Here is a 21,127-nt window from a genome sequence, read left to right as displayed (position 1 = left end):
CTGAAAAGATCATAGACAATTTAAGACAACAGTAGTAGACATTTTAGGACAAAAGTAGTCTTACTAGTCACAGTAAATTGTCAAAATCAATGGTTTTGTTTAACTGGCAAAGTGCTTCTGTCAGCATAAGGGGGATCAACTTCCTTTCCACTTGCAGCACCTCTACCTGTGTGTCCTTAAACCAACACCCATTCTGGAGGACAAGGAAACACTGGAGAACAGATCTGGGGGAGGTAGAGAGAACTACAGGGAGAAGGAGATGGCAGTCCTTCCAAGCTAACATCTTTTAGTATGACATTGGATTTGGGCCATAACTGCGGATTACATTTTTCTTACAATGACTGTTACTGATCAAAGATGGTTAAATTCTAGGATCATTTATGCTGTGACCAGTGCTGTCCATCAGTCCAAAAAGGTTCCTATCTACAAGCGCTCCACAAATTAAAACTGCATCAACACATTCTGTATAATGCTTTTTATTAGCATGAAATTATCTCAGCCATTTAACTTTTAAAACCATAAATGCCATTATAATAAATAATAGACTATTAACAGATTTAACATTCATTAAAGAGGAAAACATTTCCGAGTTCTACGACTAATCCTTAAAAGCATACTATTTCTGCAAACTATAATTAAAAAGCTGAATTATCAAAGCTTGAATAAAAAGCATTACTATGTCAGTATGAATTCCTAAAACAGTTTAAGAATTCAAGTGTAAAATCCTCCAAAACAAATTATTCCATAAATTCATTAAAATAATCTCTAATTTTAACTATAATTGTTCTGCTTCCTATTCTGATCATTTTTGTAAAAATTGCTGAAATATTTCAAAGAGTTAACATTTTATTTTCTAAACCAAACATACTTTTAAAAAAGGCTAACAATGTTTGCATAACACAAGAAGTCAGAGAAAAAGCAGTTTGTAATATGTTTATTTCTCTGGCTACTCAAGATAAACAAACCAAATTATCAGGTTTGGACATCATGATTGCAAAGCATGGATGGATGGCCTGCAGTTTGTTCAGCTGTTCATGCTGATTTACAGCAGTATGTTGCTTTGTGCCCAATAAACCAGAATTATTTAGAAATCTGGCAAATCAGAGGATCCAAATATGCTTGTGAAAATGTTTAAAACATTTTATTCCTTACAAGAGTACATCCATATAGACATTGACTGAGCTGCTTATTATAAAAATAACATAACTGTACTTGGAATGAGTGCAGATATAATAATATTTTCACACTCCCACCATATACAGTATCTCATTTTTATTGTTCAAATCTACTTGCTTAAATGCAGCTCAACATTTTGCCAGCAAAAACATTACTGTGGTTAAGAATTATCATATTCAACTTAGGCAATATTTGTTAATCAGCTTTACACTCTGGTTAACATTAAATATAGTTAACACTGGTAATGATGAAGCACACTATAGTTATTATTTGTCCTGCTTTATCGGGGATGGGGGGCACTGCCTATATTGTCTGGCAGTATTTAACTGGTTGATATTAAAACTAAAGTATAGAATGGTATAACTGAAGTGCTACCTTTTGCTGTCGAAGGCTGGAGGTCAGGTTAATGGGAGGACAACAATTTGCCCTATAAAAACCCTGCTGTAATGTGAGTAATTCCAAAAGGGGGAAAATGGAGTTAGCTAAAAACAGGCAAAAAGTGTATGTATCTCTCTGTTTGTGTTTACATGCTCAGAGCACAGGCTACTCTACTGGAATAATTCTTGCCTGAAGAATAGCGCTTGACCAAAGGCAGTGTTCCAGAAGCGGGAAACATGTGGTCTTCCAATTGTTGTTGGATGACAACTTCCATTAGCCCTAGAGATCTGCAGTGCATAAACATCTGATGGACCAAAGTTCCCCCATCCCTAATCAAGACCTTGGTCTGAGCAGGATTAATAGATTCTTCAGATATGTGTTTTCTCCTTCTCTCACACCTGTCTTCCTCCACATTTAAAAATATAGCAGTGCCTTCTAAGGAGAATCAAGTATCAATGGCCTGATAGGAAAGCATTTTTCTCTTTCTAAAAAGATAGAATGGATATACAAGAATTTCAAATATCTGAAATAGCAATGAAAAAAAGAAAAACACTACTAGTGACATGCTCTTAAATACTTACAAAAAGCTTGTTTTTGGCTGCTACGACTATTGTAGTACTATCAGATGACCATGAACAACATTTCACTAACACTTCCATGTCATCTTGGTATTCATCCACATTCCTGAAGTTGCCTCTTATGTCAACAGTTTTTCGTTTATTTGCTGACTGGGCATACCAAAGCTTTAGATATAAATAAAATAAACATACTGAGTTAGTGTTAAATTTGTGGGGTTTTTTTTTTTCATTTTTAAGATATTTGCAAGTACCCAAATTCAAAAGCAAGCAATATTTTCAGTTATTTATTGGTACAGTATGACCTCCATATCTGTGGGGGACAGTATCTGTTGTTTTATTTATCCATGTCCAACGAATTATGTCCGCTATGCATTTTTAGGTCCTCCAGTAAGATTCTATGATATTCTTGGGCTTTCATTTCAATGGAGTTCACTATTTTCTGCAGTCTCACATATCTATGCGAAATCAGGAACGTATTCCCTGCAGAAACCATGGATTATATTGTACTGTATGTTTTCCATGTAAAAAAAAATATTGATTAAAATGAGAAAACTAAGTTTATTTTCAATTTCCTACATCTAGTTTATCTAGAGTCTATATTGATCTACCACTAATATTTGTCAAATGGAGACAGAATTATCCAGTTAGTTTTGCTTGGCTGTGCAGTTTGTGACTGTGCATAAAAGTATATGAGGAAAATAATGGGCATTATGTCAGATATAATGATCTGTGCACAAGTATTTGGAACTCATCTCAGATATTCAGTAATATCTGGGTGCTGTTCACACTACATAATTGTTGTGCCACATTCCACTGTCAGGGCAGCAACTTATGGAATTCTGGGGTTTGTATTTTGCAGAGGCACTAAAGTTCTCTGGCTGAGAATTCTAAACACTTCTCTCTACATAAATTACAAATTCCAAGTTTCCATAGGATGGAACCACAGCAGTTAAAGTAGAATATAGAACTATAACTGTGTGGTGTGAATAGTCCCTGGGTGTAAAAAGCACAGGGCAACCTTTGCTTTCTTGCAAATGTGCAATCAAATGCTGTGCTTTAAATTCCATCTACAGAAATAATTGGCAACCATAGCATTTTGTTGTGAAAAATCAACAAACATATTCATATAACCACATAGTCTCCTTATGAATTGCATTTCTTACAGTGATGAATTGTTTTAAAATATACTATAATAATGTGTTGCTTGCATTTAATATCACTTGACATTTTTCCTATTACAATATTTCTTCAATTGTAAAAAAAAGGTAAAGTAAAGGTTTCCCCTGACGTTAAGTCCAGTCGTGTCTGACTCTGGGGGTTGGTGCTCATCTCCATTTCTAAGCCGAAGAGCCGGCGTTGTCCGTAGACACCTCCAAGGTCATGTGGCCGGCATGACTGCATGGAACGCCATTACCTTCCCTACCAGCACCAGCTGGGCCCTTCCTCCGGGCCCGCCATGTTGCTCTGGTTGCCAGGGAAGAAGGAACGCTGCTCCAGCCGGATGAGTGAGCGAGGGAGGGTGGGTGAGAGAGGGAAGGACAGCAGTGGCGGCAGCAAGAGCCTGGAAGAAGTGACCAGGTCCGGCTTCTGCCTCTGCTCCAGCCGGGCCATGCCGGGAAATGTGGAGGACTTGGAAGAGGGGGCGGAGTGCATCTCAGAATTGAAGAAATACAGTATCTGTTTATGAATACCAGCGATCTTGGTACTTTTCAACTTCTCATTGAAACATCGTAACAAGACTTCATGGTACTGTAATGTACATTGCAATGTAACAGAAAAAAATCAAACTTTTAAATGCCCTTGCACATTGCTGGAGCTTAAACAAATCCAGCTATATACATTAAATGCAAATAACGAAGCATATAATATGAGAAATGTTTTTATATTACATCACAATGTGTAGTAGAGATATGCACAAAGTTCCAACAGTTAGCAGTGGTACAGGGTGAGAAAGAAGTTAAGGGGCAAAGAGACTGCATAACCATGGACAGGATGCATGGTTGGAATTTTAATTTTATTTTAAAAGATTGTATAACTAGCTTCCAGTACAGAACACAAGCAGAAGGTGGTTGAATCTGACTTTGAACAGCACAACTGGGGATCTCAAAACATACCATTAAAGTTCCATCTGCTGAACAACTAGCAATGTATTTATCATTTGGAGAGAACCTGCAGTGAGTAACAGAACTGCTGTGGTCAAATAGCGTATTGCGACAGTACTTTTTATTCAAATCCCAGAGCTGCATTTAAAATGATAGAAAAGAAGATGGGAAACAAAAAAACATTAAAAATGTTAAAGAATGAAGAAGTAATTAATTCAAAATTTCTCTTATAGGATAATCACTGTATGACATGGCAAAAAGAAAAAAAATGCTACACAATTTTTACTATAAACAATTAGTTTTCCCTGATCAAAACACATTCCATTATTCGACATATAAGATTTATAACAGAGTACAGTCAGCTGGCACAGAAACCCCATGAAAGTGAAAAAGTGCCAATAAAATATTGCTATTTTTAAAGCTAAGAGACACCTAAGAATTTCTAGGTCTTTAGCATGCTTCTATAGTCCACTTAAATCTTCCTGCCTCTCTTTAATTAGAGTTAATCATTATCATCTAAATACATATCATGATTAGAAGCAATTAAAATGCTCAAAAATTCTGGGCACACTGCAAACAGTCAGCATGAACTACATAGATTTTTGTGAAGTAAATAAAAAAAGTGGGGGGGGGGGGGGGACAAGAACTGGGATTATATCCAGAAGTAGCAACATCCATATGTATTTATTTAAAATATCTCTATCTCACTCTTTTCTCCTGAATGAGATTCTCAAGGTTAAGCACCATCTTACAAAGCAAACACTAATAAAACAATCTAAAGCAATAAACACATCCCCAAAGTATTTAAAAAACAAACAAAGGAACCAAAATACTTCAAGGCACTTTCCGAATAAATTTGAACATTAATGTTATCTGAACAATACCATTTTAACCAGTGACTTGAAGTCAAGCAGAATCAAATAGTAATCTGAGACCATATTTACACATTATTACTGAATGGTAACCAAGAAGTTATACCTTCTAATCGGGAAAGGTTCATACATTCCTGCTTCATTGTGATTTATCATGTCATCCAGATCAGAACTTCTAAAACTTTTTCCACTTGTAACTCCTGTCTGCCTGGAGAATTTTTACATGACCCCGGGTAAAATGCATTTAAAAATCAAACTTTTTCTATTTTTTGCAGAGTTCACTGTAAACACTGCATGTTGTTGCTAACAGATTTGTGTAAATGTCTAAAACAGCAACTGGGTGACATTCTAACCTTTTACCTTATACAAAGGTAAAAGGTTAGACCTTTAAAGCTTTTACTGTTGTCAATTTTTTGGCAACCCTCATTATGGAACACAATTTGAGGTTAAGCCCCACAGTTTAAGAAGCAGTGATCCAGACCAACCAATTGTAATTGACATTAACCTAGGTTCAGTTAGAAAAAAAGGCAACTTCAAGCCATAATTACTAATGTTAGTTTGCTCAAAAACAGCAGCACTTATGATTAATCACAATTCTAGTTCTAGATAACATCATGTCATCATGTCCATGATGACATGATGGCAACAGTCTTGGACAGCAATGGCTCCCAAAGTGACCCATTTAAGGTGGAATCAGGTGTCAAGCAGGGGTGTGTTATTGCCCCTACCTTATTTTCCATCTTCATCGCTATGATACTTCACCTTGTTGATGGGAAGCTTCCCACCGGTGTGGAAATCATCTATCGGACAGATGGCAAGCTATTTACCCTCAGCAGACTGAAAGCCAAAACCAAGGTCACCACAACATCTGTTATAGAACTCCAATATGCTGATGACAACGTAGTCTGTGCACATTCAGAAGAAGACCTACAAGCCACTCTAAACACCTTCGCAGAAGCATACGAGAAGCTCGGCCTCTCACTGAACATCGAGAAAACCAAAGTGCTCTTCCAACAGGCACCAGCTAAACCCTCTGCAATGCCAAGAATACAACTTAATGGTGTAACATTAGAAAATGTTGACCATTTCCGCTACCTTGGCAGCCACCTCTCTACAAAAGTCAACATCGACACTTAAATACAACACCGCCTGAGCTCTGCGAGTGCAGCATTTTTCCATATGAAGCAGAGAGTATTTGATGACCGGGACATCCGTAGAGATACCAAGGTGTTTGTTTATAAAGCCATTGTCTTCCCAACCCTGCTCTACGCCTGCGAAACGTGGACGGTCTACAGACGTCACACTCAACTCCTGGAGCGTTTCCATCAGCGTTGTCTCAGAAAAATCCTGCAAATCTCTTGGGAAGACAGGCGGACAAATGTCAGCGTGCTGGAAGAAGCAAAGACCACCAGCATTGAAGCGATGCTCCTACGCCATCAACTTTGCTGGACTGGCCACGTTGTCTGAATGCCCGATCACCGTCTCCCAAAGCAGCTACTCTACTCCGAACTCAAGAATGGGAAACGGAATGTTGGTGGGCAGGAAAAGAGATTTAAAGATGGGCTCAAAGCCAACCTTAAAAACTGTGACATAGACACTGAGAACTGGGAAGCCCTGGCCCTTGAGCGCTCTAATTGGAGGTCAGCTGTGACCAGCAGTGCTGCGGAGTTCGAAGAGGCACGAATGGAGGGCTTAAGGGAGAAATGTGCCAAGAGGAAGGAGCGTCAAGCTAACCCTGACCGAGACCGCCTTCCACCTGGAAACCGATCTCCTCACTGCGGGAGAACATGCAGATCAAGAATAGGTCTCTTCAGCCACCTAAGAACCCACCCCCAAGACACCAGAGATGGAAGACAATCGTCCTCGAACTACGAGGGATCGCCTAAGTAAGTAAAAGTCTAGATAACACAAATTAAAGTTAAACATGAGATTCCAAAGAACCTACGAAGAAAAGAGGGTGAAAATGAGCAAGTTTTGCAGCTTGTTCCAGGTCATTCACATTGTGCTAAATTCTAAGCATGACATGCAAACTTGGTGTACATTTCATCACTCAGAAATCCAGTCTGGGTATCACTGTTCTTAGATATACTTTAGTTGCCCTTTCCACACGGCAAAAGGAAGCAGCAAATGAAGCAGAATCTCTCTAACAAACAATAAGGGTAGGATAGCTCCTGCAGGAGGTATTCTGCTCACAAATGATTTACTGGAAAATTATTCATATCAAGAATGGTAAGAATATTTAACAGTGGTCTATAAAAACAGTGTCCAAGAATAAAATAATATTAATATCTTCTGCAGAAAGCAGAAGATAAATTGATATAAAGCCCTAATCCCACTCACATTCTAGCAAAGAGAATTCACATATAGTGCTTGTGTGGCCTCCAGTGGTTAAGACTAGGAACAGCAGAGTACAGATAGTAAATTCAAAGCTCAGAAAAATTTTTATGAATCCTTTGATCAGGGGTCCCCAAACTAAAGCCCATGGAGCGGATGCGGCCCTCCAAGGTCATTTACATGCCCCCCGCCCTCAGTTATAGATTTAGGCTTGCCCAAAGTCTGAAATGACCCGAAGGCACACAATAACAATCTTAATTAATTTGACTATCTCACTGGCCAGAAATCCTGATAGGTTTATGTTGGTTAAAATTGTTTTAATTTTAAATATTGTATTGTTCTTTCATTGTTGTTGCTGTTTTGCACTACAAATAAGACATGTGTAGTGTGCATAGGAATTTGTTAACATTTTTTTTCAAATGATAATTCGGCCCCTCAACAGTCTGAAGGATTGTGTACCAGCACTCTGCATAGGACCCCTGCCTTTGACTATCACAAAATACTCAGAATTCTAATTACAACAACTGTAAAATGAATGTGAATATTAATTTATACTTACTTTGATAAAACTGTCATTTGAACAAGTAGCTAACAGAAACTGGTTATGATTTGTATTGCTAAACTGACAGCAGTTGACCTGCTCTGTATGTTCTTCAAATATGCACACAGGTTGACCTGTTCGTGAATTCCAGACCTAAAATAATTTCATACAACTATTAGACACATTCCTCCATGCAATACATGTTCTGTTATTTTTATTTTTTTTAACTATGGCAGAAATTAGTTTGAAATACTGATTCAGAACATGAAAGTGTTTGTGATCTGGGTAACCAACACTATATTACAGAAGATGAAAAACAGCATATCTGTATTAAAGGCAGATAATTCCAAACAAGATTTATTTTTTCCATTATGCAAAAAAAAGGCATTATAGAGAAAGTTACTGCAATTGATACTATCTGAAGTTTATCTGGAATTTGGCCACTATCCATTAACATGAGTAGAATCATAAATATCTCTCATTAAATATAATCTGACATGATGTGACAGAAACTACTGCTAGTTGTGACCCTGGAGAGTTGTATCTCTGAGTAATCAGTACTGGGCTACATTGGTAAATACCCTGTTCCTACTGGAAAATGACTCACAAATGATTACTGAGTTCAGTGAATTAAAAAAATTTATTCAGAAGACATAACTGTCTATTTCCTCAGAATCTACCTTGGAGCCTATTTATTCATTTTTCCTCCAAAGAGGTACATGGGAGTGTTCAGAAAAGTCAAAAGATATACAGTAAATAAAATTATACATTGAAATACAAACAGAATTCACTTCATAGCACAATGCAAAGTCATACAGCTGCAAAGGAAAGCATTTTTGCTAGTGGCTTGGAATCATATCTGTTGGAAAGGATTGTGATGGATTTAGGCAATTGACTCAATCACTGGTACAGCCTTGAAGAACAGGGAGTAACCTTGAGGCAGTCAGTATCATTTGGCCTAACCTACCTCATGAAGCACTTCTAAAAATTAAATCAAGCTGAAGGAGGAAAGAGCTATGCATTACCCTCCGATGTCCTTGAAAAGTATACTAAATGTCAGGTTAATTTTATATGGCTGTTGAATTTTGCTTAATTGCTTATCTAAAAAATTTAATATTTTAAGTAGGATGATATAATCTATATTTCAGAAAATAACACATATTATAGCAATCCCCAAAAGTTCCAGAGATCTTCAGAGATCTTCATCTTACTGACCTATAACTTTACTGATTTTTACAGCTGCCTGTTAACCCTATAATGGACTATTATCTACTCAGTTTTCAAAATAACTGCATATATTAATTTCTTTGAAAGGCACAACAAAAATATGAGATTGAGCTCATTAGGAGATCCAGTCATGGGGAAAACCCTATTTGAATAGAGCAGCAAGTTTGGATCTGACACCTCAACGTAATTATATTTTATTAGGCAGCAAGCCTATGCACACATACATGTGAGTAGTATACACTGAACTCATTGGGACTTATTTCTGAGTAGATATGTACATGAGAACACTGTTCATTTTTCAAGTTATTCAAATTTATTAGGATCAATGGAACATCACTGATTTACCATCATATGCTTACTTTTACTTTTTTGTCAGCAGAACAAGTAGCAACAAATCTGTCATCTGCTGAAAAGGAACAACACAGTACTTCATCATCATGAGCTTTTACTTCCAGAAGCTTTTCTCCACTTTCTGCTTTAAATATCTAAAACAAATGTAACAAATTGTACATAAAGTATATTCTTAAAATAGTTCACAGTTTAAGTCTGACACAATATATATTTAGTAACTCTCTGCAACTGAACTTTTATTGGTTCACTTTACTAACACTAAAATAAATATTGGGGGAAATAGAATTGATTTTCCAACAAAACCTGGCAATATTAAATGAAAATGTACATGCCAGAGCCAAAAACTAACACCATCAATTAATAACTAAAGTTTTTGGGTGAATGAAAATTAAAATATAACACAGAGAGAAAAATTAATAACATATTTTAGAGAGGAAACTGTTCAAGTAGCAAGGTTATGTGAAAACCTACCATGAGATGGAAAACTGCAGCTGATATGTATATACTGAGTTAAATACAATTAGCATCAAGCAAAATAAAATGGGGAAAAGTGTCTAAGCTTAAAGATTAGTGTTTTTTTTAAAAAAAATCCCTGCATGAATACCATATCCATAAAGCTGCAAAGTTGGTGCAGCTAGAACAGTCTTATGAACAAGTTCAAAAACCTAAAATTTCATTGTGGAATTATCTTTTGTAGAATACTTTTCACAAATATTCCAATGATTATACTAACGTGTCGCATAAAATGATATTAAAGTGATCATGATCTTGCAATTTAAACTAATGTTTGTATGTATCTTAAAATTGCCTGTGGACTTACAGCAGTGGTTCTCAACCTGTGGTTCCCCAGGTGTTTTGGCCTACAACTCCCAGAAATGCCAGCCAGTTTCCAGCTGTTAGGATTTCTGGGAGTTGAAGGCCAAAACATCTGGGGACCCACAGGTTGAGAACCACTGACATACAGCAATATATAGTTCTTTCTTAATCAAGGAATACTCAGAGATGGACAGATTAGACTAATCCAATTGTTACTTCCAACAATAGCACATCTATTAAATCAAGAACTTATGTGAGTGTTAATTAATTATTCAATAATTATTCTGAAGCATCGACTCTAGCTTCAATCTGACCAGCAGTCAGACTGATCCTATATACTCATGTATAAGTCTAGAAAACTTAGTCAAAAATCAACTGGATTGACTTATTCGCGGATCATATCAAAAAAGGAACCACCCCTTCTTTGAGGAGAGTTATGAAAGGCAGGCAGTTAGGTCACCCTGAGAGGATCTAAAAGAAACACCAACCTCTTTCTACTCTTTCCGTAGTGGCAAAACTTCTGGCATTTCTGAATGCTTCGTGGAAAAATTGTGATGGCAGCAGCCCAGCAAAAAGGGGTGTGGTGGGTTTGGCGCTGGCCCTGAGGTGGCATTGCTGCTTTTGATGTTAATGAGACACAGTGAGTCTCAGAATCTTTTTCTTCTCTCCTCTGCATAAGAAGGGTAAAAGATTCTGCTTCTATATGCAGCATGCCATAGTTTACTGTGGGGTCCTAATTTACTGAAACTGACAAAATGGCAAACCATGGCACTATCAGTCAAAAGATACTGCACAACTACCCTTCTTAATAGCTTATCTGGGAAGAAGAAAAACGATCTGGGAGGGAGATAAAACAGCAGCAGGAAAACAGCAGGAGAGTTTCAACTTGGAGACAAGAATATCTTGACTACCTATGAAATTTGTGAATGAAGAAAGGCCTCTGTATAATTAAAGCTTTGTCTAGAATAGATGCACTCTCTAAGACTCAGCACAGTAAATGTATTATAAATCAAAAGATTATAACTGCCAATGCTGCTTTGTGGTAGATGTACAATATATTACCTGCAATGTTTTATCAGCTCCACATGAAGCTATTCTGTGTCTGTCCTGGGAAAAACAAGCATGATAAACAGCATCTGTGTGTGGACGCACAACCAGACGATAAGTATTCTTTATGGACTGCTTATTCCTGCATTACAGAAAAATAAAAATTGTACATTAACTGTTTTCTTTCAGATTCTTGTCAGCAAGTGGGCTCTGAATATATTAGAATTTTACAATTTCTTATCAAATGTTACAATTTAAATAGCAAAAAAAATAGAGACGATTTGACTGACCAAATCTTTTCTATTCTTAACAATACTGAATACAAACACTTGTTTCTAAAGCAGGTTAAGTAAACAAGACATCCATATGGCATTCATGTAACAGCACTTAGCCTCCTGCATTACTTACTGCTAACTCTCCCACCTCAGGCTATTGGGATTTGCATCTGGAGTACTGTATGATTCCACTCATGCTCTAAGAAACTGAAGCTACAGTAAGTGATTTGGAAATGCTTCAGTTGTTTTCTTTACTTAAAAAGAATGTTATATTATTATTTGACAATGACATATTTAGCTTCAAAGGTTCTCTCCAAGTATCATTCTCTCTTTAGTTCATTCAGTCACCGCTAATGGATTTCACAAAACAATGGTGATCTGATATAAATTTGAACTTCAAACCCAAATCTGAAGTCATTTTCAACACTATTATATACACTCTAAATGAAGACTTTGGAGTCTTATATTTTGGCCAGTGAGTATGGACTAAATTGAAACTTACAAGTGATGACAATAAAAATATTAAAATACAGATATTTCCTTTCAAAAGACATCCCGGGGGGAAAAGCAATTCACAATGCTAAATATCAGAAATACCACCTCAGCCTATGGACAGTTCTTTGCCCAAGCATACCAAGGCCTACAGACACTGCAAATTTGACTGTGCACAATTTTGAAATGTTCCGCAAAAGTGGAGAAACAAATTAATTTGTGAGCCAATAAAATACTCCCTGGAAGTAAGAAGGAATTAGGAGCGTGATGAAATCCTTTATACTTTGTACATGTCCTTACATGTATATTTTGTTTTAAATGTTTTACTTGTATTTTATAATTCCATTTTAAATGTTTATTTTATTGTACATTGTTTTTAAAGGCATCAAATAGTTGCCTATGTGTAAAGCCACCTTGAGTCCCCTTTGGGGTTGAGAAAGGTGGGGTAGAAGTGTCATAAATAAATAAATAAATACATGCATATGCCTGTCTATGACAAGACAAGCAAAGATGAAAATGAGTGTAAAAACTAGGTAGGTCAGGTAACAACCTTTTAGGTTTCATATAGATATTGGAATGACATAGACAGGGGAATTAATTAACTGGGGACAGCATCTTCTGTCACCCAATGTGGCCAACTCAGCAGGCAGGAAGCTCTATAAGCTGGGCTGCAAGTTATCCACTGACTAGACTCCTATATGCACCGAGTATTACAGCCCACCTGTTTAGGGCCACAAATTTTGTCTGAAGTAAATGCAGGAATGTGTGAATGCCAATACAAAACACAGGCAAAATTATTTTCTAGCTGTTTGTCAGCAATTATTATATACACAGCAGCGCTGGATAAGCTAGTGAGTCATTCTATTCACCATCATCGCCCAGCAGCAGTCTTGGTGTCAAAGCAAGAAACAGAGAAACATAGTTAGAAGAGACCACAAGGGATATCTAGTCCAATCCTCTACCATGCAGGATCACACAATCAAAGAACTCCTGACAGATGGCCATCCAGGCTCTACTTAAAAACCTTTAGAGAAAGAGACTCCACCACCCTTAGAGGCAGCATGCCAGATTCCATTGCCGAACAGTAGAATTTTTAGAAGCATATAAGAATAAATACCCACAAAGACTTTTGAATTGTTTTCATTAAACCCTATTTTTCTGCCATTCATAGGACACTGCTTCTGGGAACGAAGGAGTAAACATATGAGTAGCCAATCACCACACAGGATATACATACATAAATAAACCATAATTAAAAATAACTGCTGTTGCACGTTGTTAAGCTATGTATACACAAAAATTTATCTCACTGAATTGAGATCAATAAGAACACCAATGATTCAAAGTAAGGTCATTGTTGGTTTGGATATGTTCTGCATCAAAAATACATTTGCTTACATCCATTCCACATAAAAGGATCCTTTATCAAGTCCTTGCTGAGCTTGTAGCTTGGCTTGTTGATATACTTTTGAACTCTCTGGTTGACAAAGGCCCAGCTGCACAATGTCCAGAGATGGCTGTCGTCCAAGCAGGTGTCCATTTAAAGATAAAAATTCCTGGAAGTTTTCACGTGCAATGGGATCCTGAAAACAATATTTAATTCAGCTTAAATATAAGTGAAGCTGTGATGAAATACCATTATTTTCATTTTATATATATTTTCATTTGGAACAGGAGCGAGAGCATGCTCCATTAGTTGCGTGCATCCTCCAATCCCTTATTTGGGGTCCTACCATCTCCCAAATCTAAAGTCCTTCCTCCCATCCCTTGAAAAGGAGAACGAATCACCTTATTTTAAATTATTTAAATGCTAACTTTAACCCAACACAGCATTTTTAAAGAAAGTTCAGCTCAGAAAAACTACGAAATTAATGCAAAAATTTAAAAATGAAAAATGCCATTAAAAAAACCAAGTTAATGAAGTTTAAAATATATTTCATGAAAATATGAAAGAACAGCACACTCATTTAAGGTTCCTTTCTTCATAACAAGCTAAAAGTTAAAATAACCCGTGGACTAAATGCCTTCCAATCCCTAAAACCCTCTCCAAAAGCCTCAAATAAGTTGAATAATCCTAAAAGTATCAATCAAAAATATTTTTATTGCAACATTGGCCAATAAAGGGTTGAAAACAAGGGCAACGACAGTGAGAATCTGAAGAGACCTCATGTCTTCCTTCCCAGTAAAAGAGACTGTCAGTACAGTCCCTAAGTCAGATCATAGTATCATAGAGTTGGAAGAGACCACATAGGCCATCTCGTCCAGCCTCCTGCCATGCAAGAAAAGCACCCCTGACTTCAACAAGGCCACAGTTCAATTTCTGCACATGTAGTGGATCAGAACCCATTTTCTCCCTCTCTTCCTTGTGGCGCCTTTCATTCTGCTAAAATTGACTAAAATTTGGTAGCACAGATTCCTTGATTTATTTTGCAAAGACATTTTCTATGCATACATACTTTGTATCACGCCAATTCCACTATAACAAAACCAGGTAATACTAATATTGGTTGGATGAGAGCAAATGTAGCTGATCAGAAACAGGACAATCATCATTCTTCCACTTTTATATGGTTAAATCAGTTATGAATTATATACATACAGTAGAGTCTCACTTATCCAACATAAATGGGCCGGCAGAACGTTGGATAAGCGAATATGTTGGATAATTGACTACAAAAATGCGTTGGATAATCCAGAATGTTGGATAAGTGAGTGTTGGATAAGTGAGACTCTACTGTAATTGTTTCTGTCATACTTTTCACATATAAAGATAATCTTCAAAGTATTATCTGTTAAAAATAAGACAACCTTCAGACTATTAACTACTTTCAGACTATGAATTACACCAAGACTTAGGGTGCATCTACACTGTAGAATTAATGCAGTCTGACACCACTTATGTTATGATTGAGCCTCATGGCTCTGTTACTGACAGACGTGGGCGTAAGACTCCTCGAGAGTCAGATACTCTCGAGGAGCGAGAGAGAAAAAGACTGCGAGACATATTTGCAGCACCATCTGACGAGGAGTCTTTCGAAGGGTTTACGGAGAGAATGGAGGAGGGGCTGGTTAGCTCAGAGGAGGATGAGATGGATTGGACTCGGGTAAGGGAGGAAGTGGGTGCCACTGGCCATGATGGGACAGAAGATGAATGGGGACCTTCAGGATTAGACCCATGGTTTAGCTGGAGGGATGGGACGGGATCCACAGCTGGAGATGCTGTTGGGCGTAGTCAGAGGTGTTCCAGCTCTGACGAGGAAAGTGATGAGGAAACGCCCGGGTTAAGGAGGACAGCTGACAGTGATGAAGATTTGTAACTGGCATAAAATGGGGCTTGAGAGCAATTGCAAATTGCGTTGGGCAAGGTAATCTGGGCAAACGCTTGGGATCCGTGTGTGTGTGGGACGCTTCCCTGAAGACTTGTGTGCTTTCCTGTGCTGTGACCTTGACCTTCCGTCGTCTTCTTGACGGACGCCATCTCCTGCTTTGAGAACTCGGACTGAACTGACCACGGCTTGTCTTCCCCCCTTCTTGGACTTGGAAAAACTACAAACGTCTGCTTCTGGCTTTGATCTACGGAACGGAACTGGTCTACTCAACTGCTCCAATCCTTGGCTGATTTACTCGTGTTGGAGATCCTGTCTACTGTGTGTGTGGGGGAGCGACGCAAGTTACTCTAAGCACAGTGTTGGCAGCAGAGAGGAATCTGCTGCCAATTAGTTGCATTCTTTGTATCTTTTGTTCCTTGGCTTTCGTTTCGTTTATACCCAGGCTGAAGCAAGCAGTTTGTTTTTTTACCCGGATTAAACTCCGGTTTAATCCGGTTTATCTTTTGAACATTTACTTTTGCCCCTTTTTGCTCCTAAAGGCAAAAACTGCCTGGCCCTTGTGTTTTACGGGCATTTTTGAGTTCTGTAATCTAATAAACTCTGTTACTTTGAATCTTGTGGCGTTCTGTCCTTGACAGATTGCCCAACGCCATAAAAAGTTTATTGCAGCAATAAACCCGTCAGGAAGACGATGGATGAGTTAAGGGCCAAAGTAGACCAATTGCAAACGGCTTTTACCGTTAGCCAAACAGCTCAGGCTGTGAAAGGACATGTTTTGACTCCTGAACGCTTTGACGGAACCAGGTGCAAGTTGCCAACCTTTTTGGCACAAGTGGAGCTTTATTTTTCTCAGCTCAGTGCTCATGCTTTTCCTACAGACACTAGCAAGGTGGCCTTTATTTTGAGTTTGTTGACCGGTCCCGCAGGACAATGGGCCACTAATTTAATTTTGGGAAATGACCCAGTCAAGGACAATTTGAATAATTTCAAAAAGTTGTTAACTGATACTTTTGGGGATCCTCTCCGCACGGAGAACGCTGGGTGGGCTCTGTATCGGTTGAAACAGGGAAAGGGGACTGTTTTGGATTACTTAAATAAGTTTAACCTGTATCGCCACCAGCTGGATTGGGGGGAAAATGCATTCATGCTTTTATTTACTGCCGGGTTAAGTGATATGCTCCAGGATGAATTAGCACGCTTGGAGCCGGCTGAAAGCTGGGACGCCTTAGTAGCTAAGGTGCTGCGTTTAGACGCAAGGTTCGAGGCTCGTAAACACTCAAAAGCAATGTGTGCGCCACCCATGCATGTAACCAGGGCACCTGTGGTGATGGGGGAAGAGCCCATGGAGCTTGGGGTCTTTAAAAAGCTGTCTACAGAGGAAAAGAGCCGTAGGAGGCAGCTGGGCTTGTGTTTGTACTGTGGGAATGCTGGGCATTTTGCCAAAAATTGTAATGTGAAACCTTCCCAGCTTTCGGGAAAAGGTCAGCCCTAGTGCGACGTGAGTCCAACGCACTAGGGCTCCTCAAGCAGTCAACTGAGGGGAGGAAGCATGTTTTCGTACCCATTACATTATCTGTTGGGGGAAGGGAACTTGTTTCTACTTTGGCACTGCTGGACTCAGGGGCTACGGTCTCCTATGTAGATATTGAGTTTGCTAAGAAGCATGGCATTCCTAGAGTGCGCAAGGCATGCGACGTGTGGGTGGAAGGAGCAGATGGGAGACTGCTGGAGACTGGGGTGGTTAACCATGAAACCTCAGCAGTAACGTGGGAGGTGCAGGGAGTAACGGGAACGTTTGTGTGGGATATTACGAGCTTGCCTAGATATGATGTGATCCTGGGGATGGATTGGCTAGCTGTAGTAAACCCACAAGTAGATTGGGCAACACGTAAAGTGATCTTAAAGAGGCAGGACTGTTGCACTCTAAATGTTACTCATTCTGATATGGAGGGAGTGCCTGCTGAGTATGGGGAGTTCTCTGATGTATTTTGTAAAAGAGAAGCGGACAAATTACCACCGCACAGGCCATATGATTGCGCCATCAAGTTAGCAGAAGGTGCGAAACTGCCAGCAGGGAGGCTGTATGCCTTGACTGTACCGGAAAGGCAAGCTTTGCGGGAGTTTCTAGATGAAAATTTAGCCAAGGGGTTTATTCGCCCATCTAGTTCTCCAACTGCGGCACCAGTATTCTTTGTAGCCAAAAAGACTGGGGAACTTAGGCTGGTCTGTGACTATCAGATCCTAAACAAATACACCATTCGGGATAGGTACCCGCTCCCTTTAATCTCGGAACTGTTATCAAGGGTGCAAGGGGCTAAGGTCTTTACCAAGCTTGACCTGCGGGGGGCCTATAACTTAATCCGTATACGGGAAGGGGATGAATGGAAGACGGCATTTAACACGTGTTTCGGATGCCACGAGTTCCGAGTCATGCCTTTTGGGCTTTGTAATGCTCCTGCGGTATTCCAGAGGTTCATGAACGATGTGTTCAGGGACCTAATTGACCAATTTTTAGTGATTTATTTGGATGATATCTTGATTTTTTCTAAGGACGAGAAAGAACATCGTCAACATGTCAAGCAGGTTCTGCACCGACTGCGGGCTAATGGGCTTTTCGCCAAGGCTTCCAAGTGCGTCTTTCATGTGCCTGAAGTGGAGTTCCTAGGTCATGTAGTGTCAGGTAGGGAACTTAAAATGGACCCACATAAGGTTGACGCCGTCAACTCATGGCAGGAGCTGAAGTCTAAGAAGGATGTACAAAGGTTCTTGGGTTTCGCTAATTACTACCGGGAGTTTATTCCGAATTTTGCAAAGCTCACGGTACCTTTGACGCAGCTTCTGCGCAAGAAACAGCCATTTGTGTGGGGGCGGGAAGCTCACGAGGCGTTTCTACAACTAAAGTCTAGTTTTCAATCGGACAACATACTAACCCATCCTGATGTTGACAGACCGTTCGTGGTAGAAGCGGACGCTTCTAGCTACGCGTTGGGGGCTGTATTGTCTCAGAAGGATTCCTCAGGGACCTTGCGTCCCTGTGGATTTTACTCGCGGCAACTAACACCCTTCGAGCAGAACTATACCATATGGGAGAAGGAGTTGTTGGCGATTAAGGTGGCGTTTGAGGTGTGGCGGCACTGGCTTGAAGGGGCACGGCACCAGATCGTGGTCAGATCTGATCACAAGAACTTAGAGCACTTGCAAACAGCAAAGAAGTTAAACCAGCGTCAAATCCGCTGGGCTTTGTTTTTCTCCAGGTTTAACTTCAAGGTGCAGTTCGTGGAGGGGAAGGCAAACTTGCGGGCCGATGCTTTATCCCGCAAGCCGGAATTTAAGACCAATGAGCAGGTAGTATGTCAGACCATCTTGCCTACTGCCTCTCTGTGTGTTGTAGATAATGAGCTTGGGTTACATGACCAGATCCTTGAGGCTCAGAAGGATGATGTGTGGACTCAGGAGCAACTGATGCTGCTCTCTGCAGGTAACCGTACCATACTGCCACATCTCCAGGATCAAGACGGGGTATTGGTGCGTAGGGGGCAGGTTTACGTACCAGTGGGGACCCTCAGGTTGGAGGTGATTAGAGCCCACCATGACGAACCCATGGCTGGACACTTTGGCAGGTTCAAGACCGTACAGCTTATCACCAGGAGCTACTGGTGGCCAAAGATGCGGCAAGACATTCTGCGCTTTTGTGACAGCTGCGCCGTTTGTCAGCAGAGTAAGACGCCTGTTGGGCGCCCTAGAGGGTTGTTATCGTCTTTACCTGTTCCGGAGAGGCCATGGCAAATCATTTCCATGGATTTTATTTCAGATTTGCCTAAGTCTGGGGGTTATACTTGTATTTGGGTGGTGGTGGATTTATTTAGTAAACTGGCTCATTTTATTCCTTGTTCAACCATTCCGGCGGCCCCTACGTTGGCCTTACTATTTACAAAGCACATCTATCGTTTGCACGGAGCACCCGAGGTGATTATTTCAGATAGGGCTCCGCAATTTGTGTCACGCTTTTGGAAACACTTCCATGAGTGTTTGGGGACTAAGTTAAACGTGTCTTCAGCTTTCCATCCGCAAACGGATGGACAGTCGGAACGGGTTAATGGGCTCTTAGAGCAGTATCTGCGTTGTTTTTGTTTAGATCAACCCACGGCTTGGGTAAAGTGGTTACCGGTGGCGGAATTTGCTTACAACAATGCGGTGCACACGTCTAGTCAGCATACGCCATTTGAGCTAACTTATGGTTTTCACCCACGGGGAGGTGTGGCGCCGTCGACCAATGTGGTCTCTTCGGACCCTGTGTACCGCTCTTCGGAAATGGCTGCATTGCATGATGTTGCCCGTCGCTTACTGTTGGAAGCTAAGGCAACGCAGAAGACTCAGGCTGACCGCCACAGGCAGGCAGGGGAGGAGTTGGAAGAAGGGGATTTGGTGTGGTTATCTTCCAAACATATTAAACAGGCTGGGGGAAAGTTTGCGCCTCGGTATTTGGGTCCCTTTCCTATCGTTAAAAAGATTTCTTCTGTTGCGTTTCGTTTGCGTTTACCGTCTAGTTTAAAGGTCCATCCAGTCTTTCATCGTTCGCTGTTGAAACTTGATACCTCTAGTCGTCGTGGTGCTATAGCGGAGGGTATCACTGCCACTTCTCCGCCATCGGGGGAGGAGGCCTTTGTGAGAGGGGATAGTGTTATGATTGAGCCTCATGGCTCTGTTACTGACAGACGTGGGCGTAAGACTCCTCGAGAGTCAGATACTCTCGAGGAGCGAGAGAGAAAAAGACTGCGAGACATATTTGCAGCACCATCTGACGAGGAGTCTTTCGAAGGGTTTACGGAGAGAATGGAGGAGGGGCTGGTTAGCTCAGAGGAGGATGAGATGGATTGGACTCGGGTAAGGGAGGAAGTGGGTGCCACTGGCCATGATGGGACAGAAGATGAATGGGGACCTTCAGGATTAGACCCATGGTTTAGCTGGAGGGATGGGACGGGATCCACAGCTGGAGATGCTGTTGGGCGTAGTCAGAGGTGTTCCAGCTCTGACGAGGAAAGTGATGAGGAAACGCCCGGGTTAAGGAGGACAGCTGACAGTGATGAAGATTTGTAACTGGCATAAAATGGGGCTTGAGAGCAATTGCAAATTGCGTTGGGCAAGGTAATCTGGGCAAACGCTTGGGATCCGTGTGTGTGTGGGACGCTTCCCTGAAGACTTGTGTGCTTTCCTGTGCTGTGACCTTGACCTTCCGTCGTCTTCTTGACGGACGCCATCTCCTGCTTTGAGAACTCGGACTGAACTGACCACGGCTTGTCTTCCCCCCTTCTTGGACTTGGAAAAACTACAAACGTCTGCTTCTGGCTTTGATCTACGGAACGGAACTGGTCTACTCAACTGCTCCAATCCTTGGCTGATTTACTCGTGTTGGAGATCCTGTCTACTGTGTGTGTGGGGGAGCGACGCAAGTTACTCTAAGCACAGTGTTGGCAGCAGAGAGGAATCTGCTGCCAATTAGTTGCATTCTTTGTATCTTTTGTTCCTTGGCTTTCGTTTCGTTTATACCCAGGCTGAAGCAAGCAGTTTGTTTTTTTACCCGGATTAAACTCCGGTTTAATCCGGTTTAT

The 21,127-nt window shown here is 40.3% G+C and overlaps 1 protein-coding gene across 1 annotated transcript in view; it reads right to left on the bottom strand.

Moving 5' to 3' along the window:
- The window catches only part of apaf1 (apoptotic peptidase activating factor 1), a 63,291-nt gene that overhangs the window by 15,493 nt on the left and 26,671 nt on the right, over positions 1-21,127 (bottom strand). Inside the window, exons 12-17 of the mRNA XM_003221102.4 lie at positions 13,588-13,772; positions 11,438-11,564; positions 9,568-9,693; positions 8,000-8,134; positions 4,247-4,372; positions 2,136-2,297 (exon numbers count right to left, since the gene is read on the bottom strand). Coding sequence (XP_003221150.1) covers positions 2,136-2,297; positions 4,247-4,372; positions 8,000-8,134; positions 9,568-9,693; positions 11,438-11,564; positions 13,588-13,772 — 861 coding nt within the window. The remainder of the gene's footprint in view (positions 1-2,135; positions 2,298-4,246; positions 4,373-7,999; positions 8,135-9,567; positions 9,694-11,437; positions 11,565-13,587; positions 13,773-21,127) is intronic.

This window comes from Anolis carolinensis, chromosome 5 (genome assembly GCF_035594765.1).
Source record: "Anolis carolinensis isolate JA03-04 chromosome 5, rAnoCar3.1.pri, whole genome shotgun sequence".
Taxonomy (NCBI): domain Eukaryota; kingdom Metazoa; phylum Chordata; class Lepidosauria; order Squamata; family Dactyloidae; genus Anolis; species Anolis carolinensis.
The sequence above is the reverse complement of the archived record's forward strand: the minus strand, read 5'-3'. Positions and strand labels throughout refer to the sequence as shown.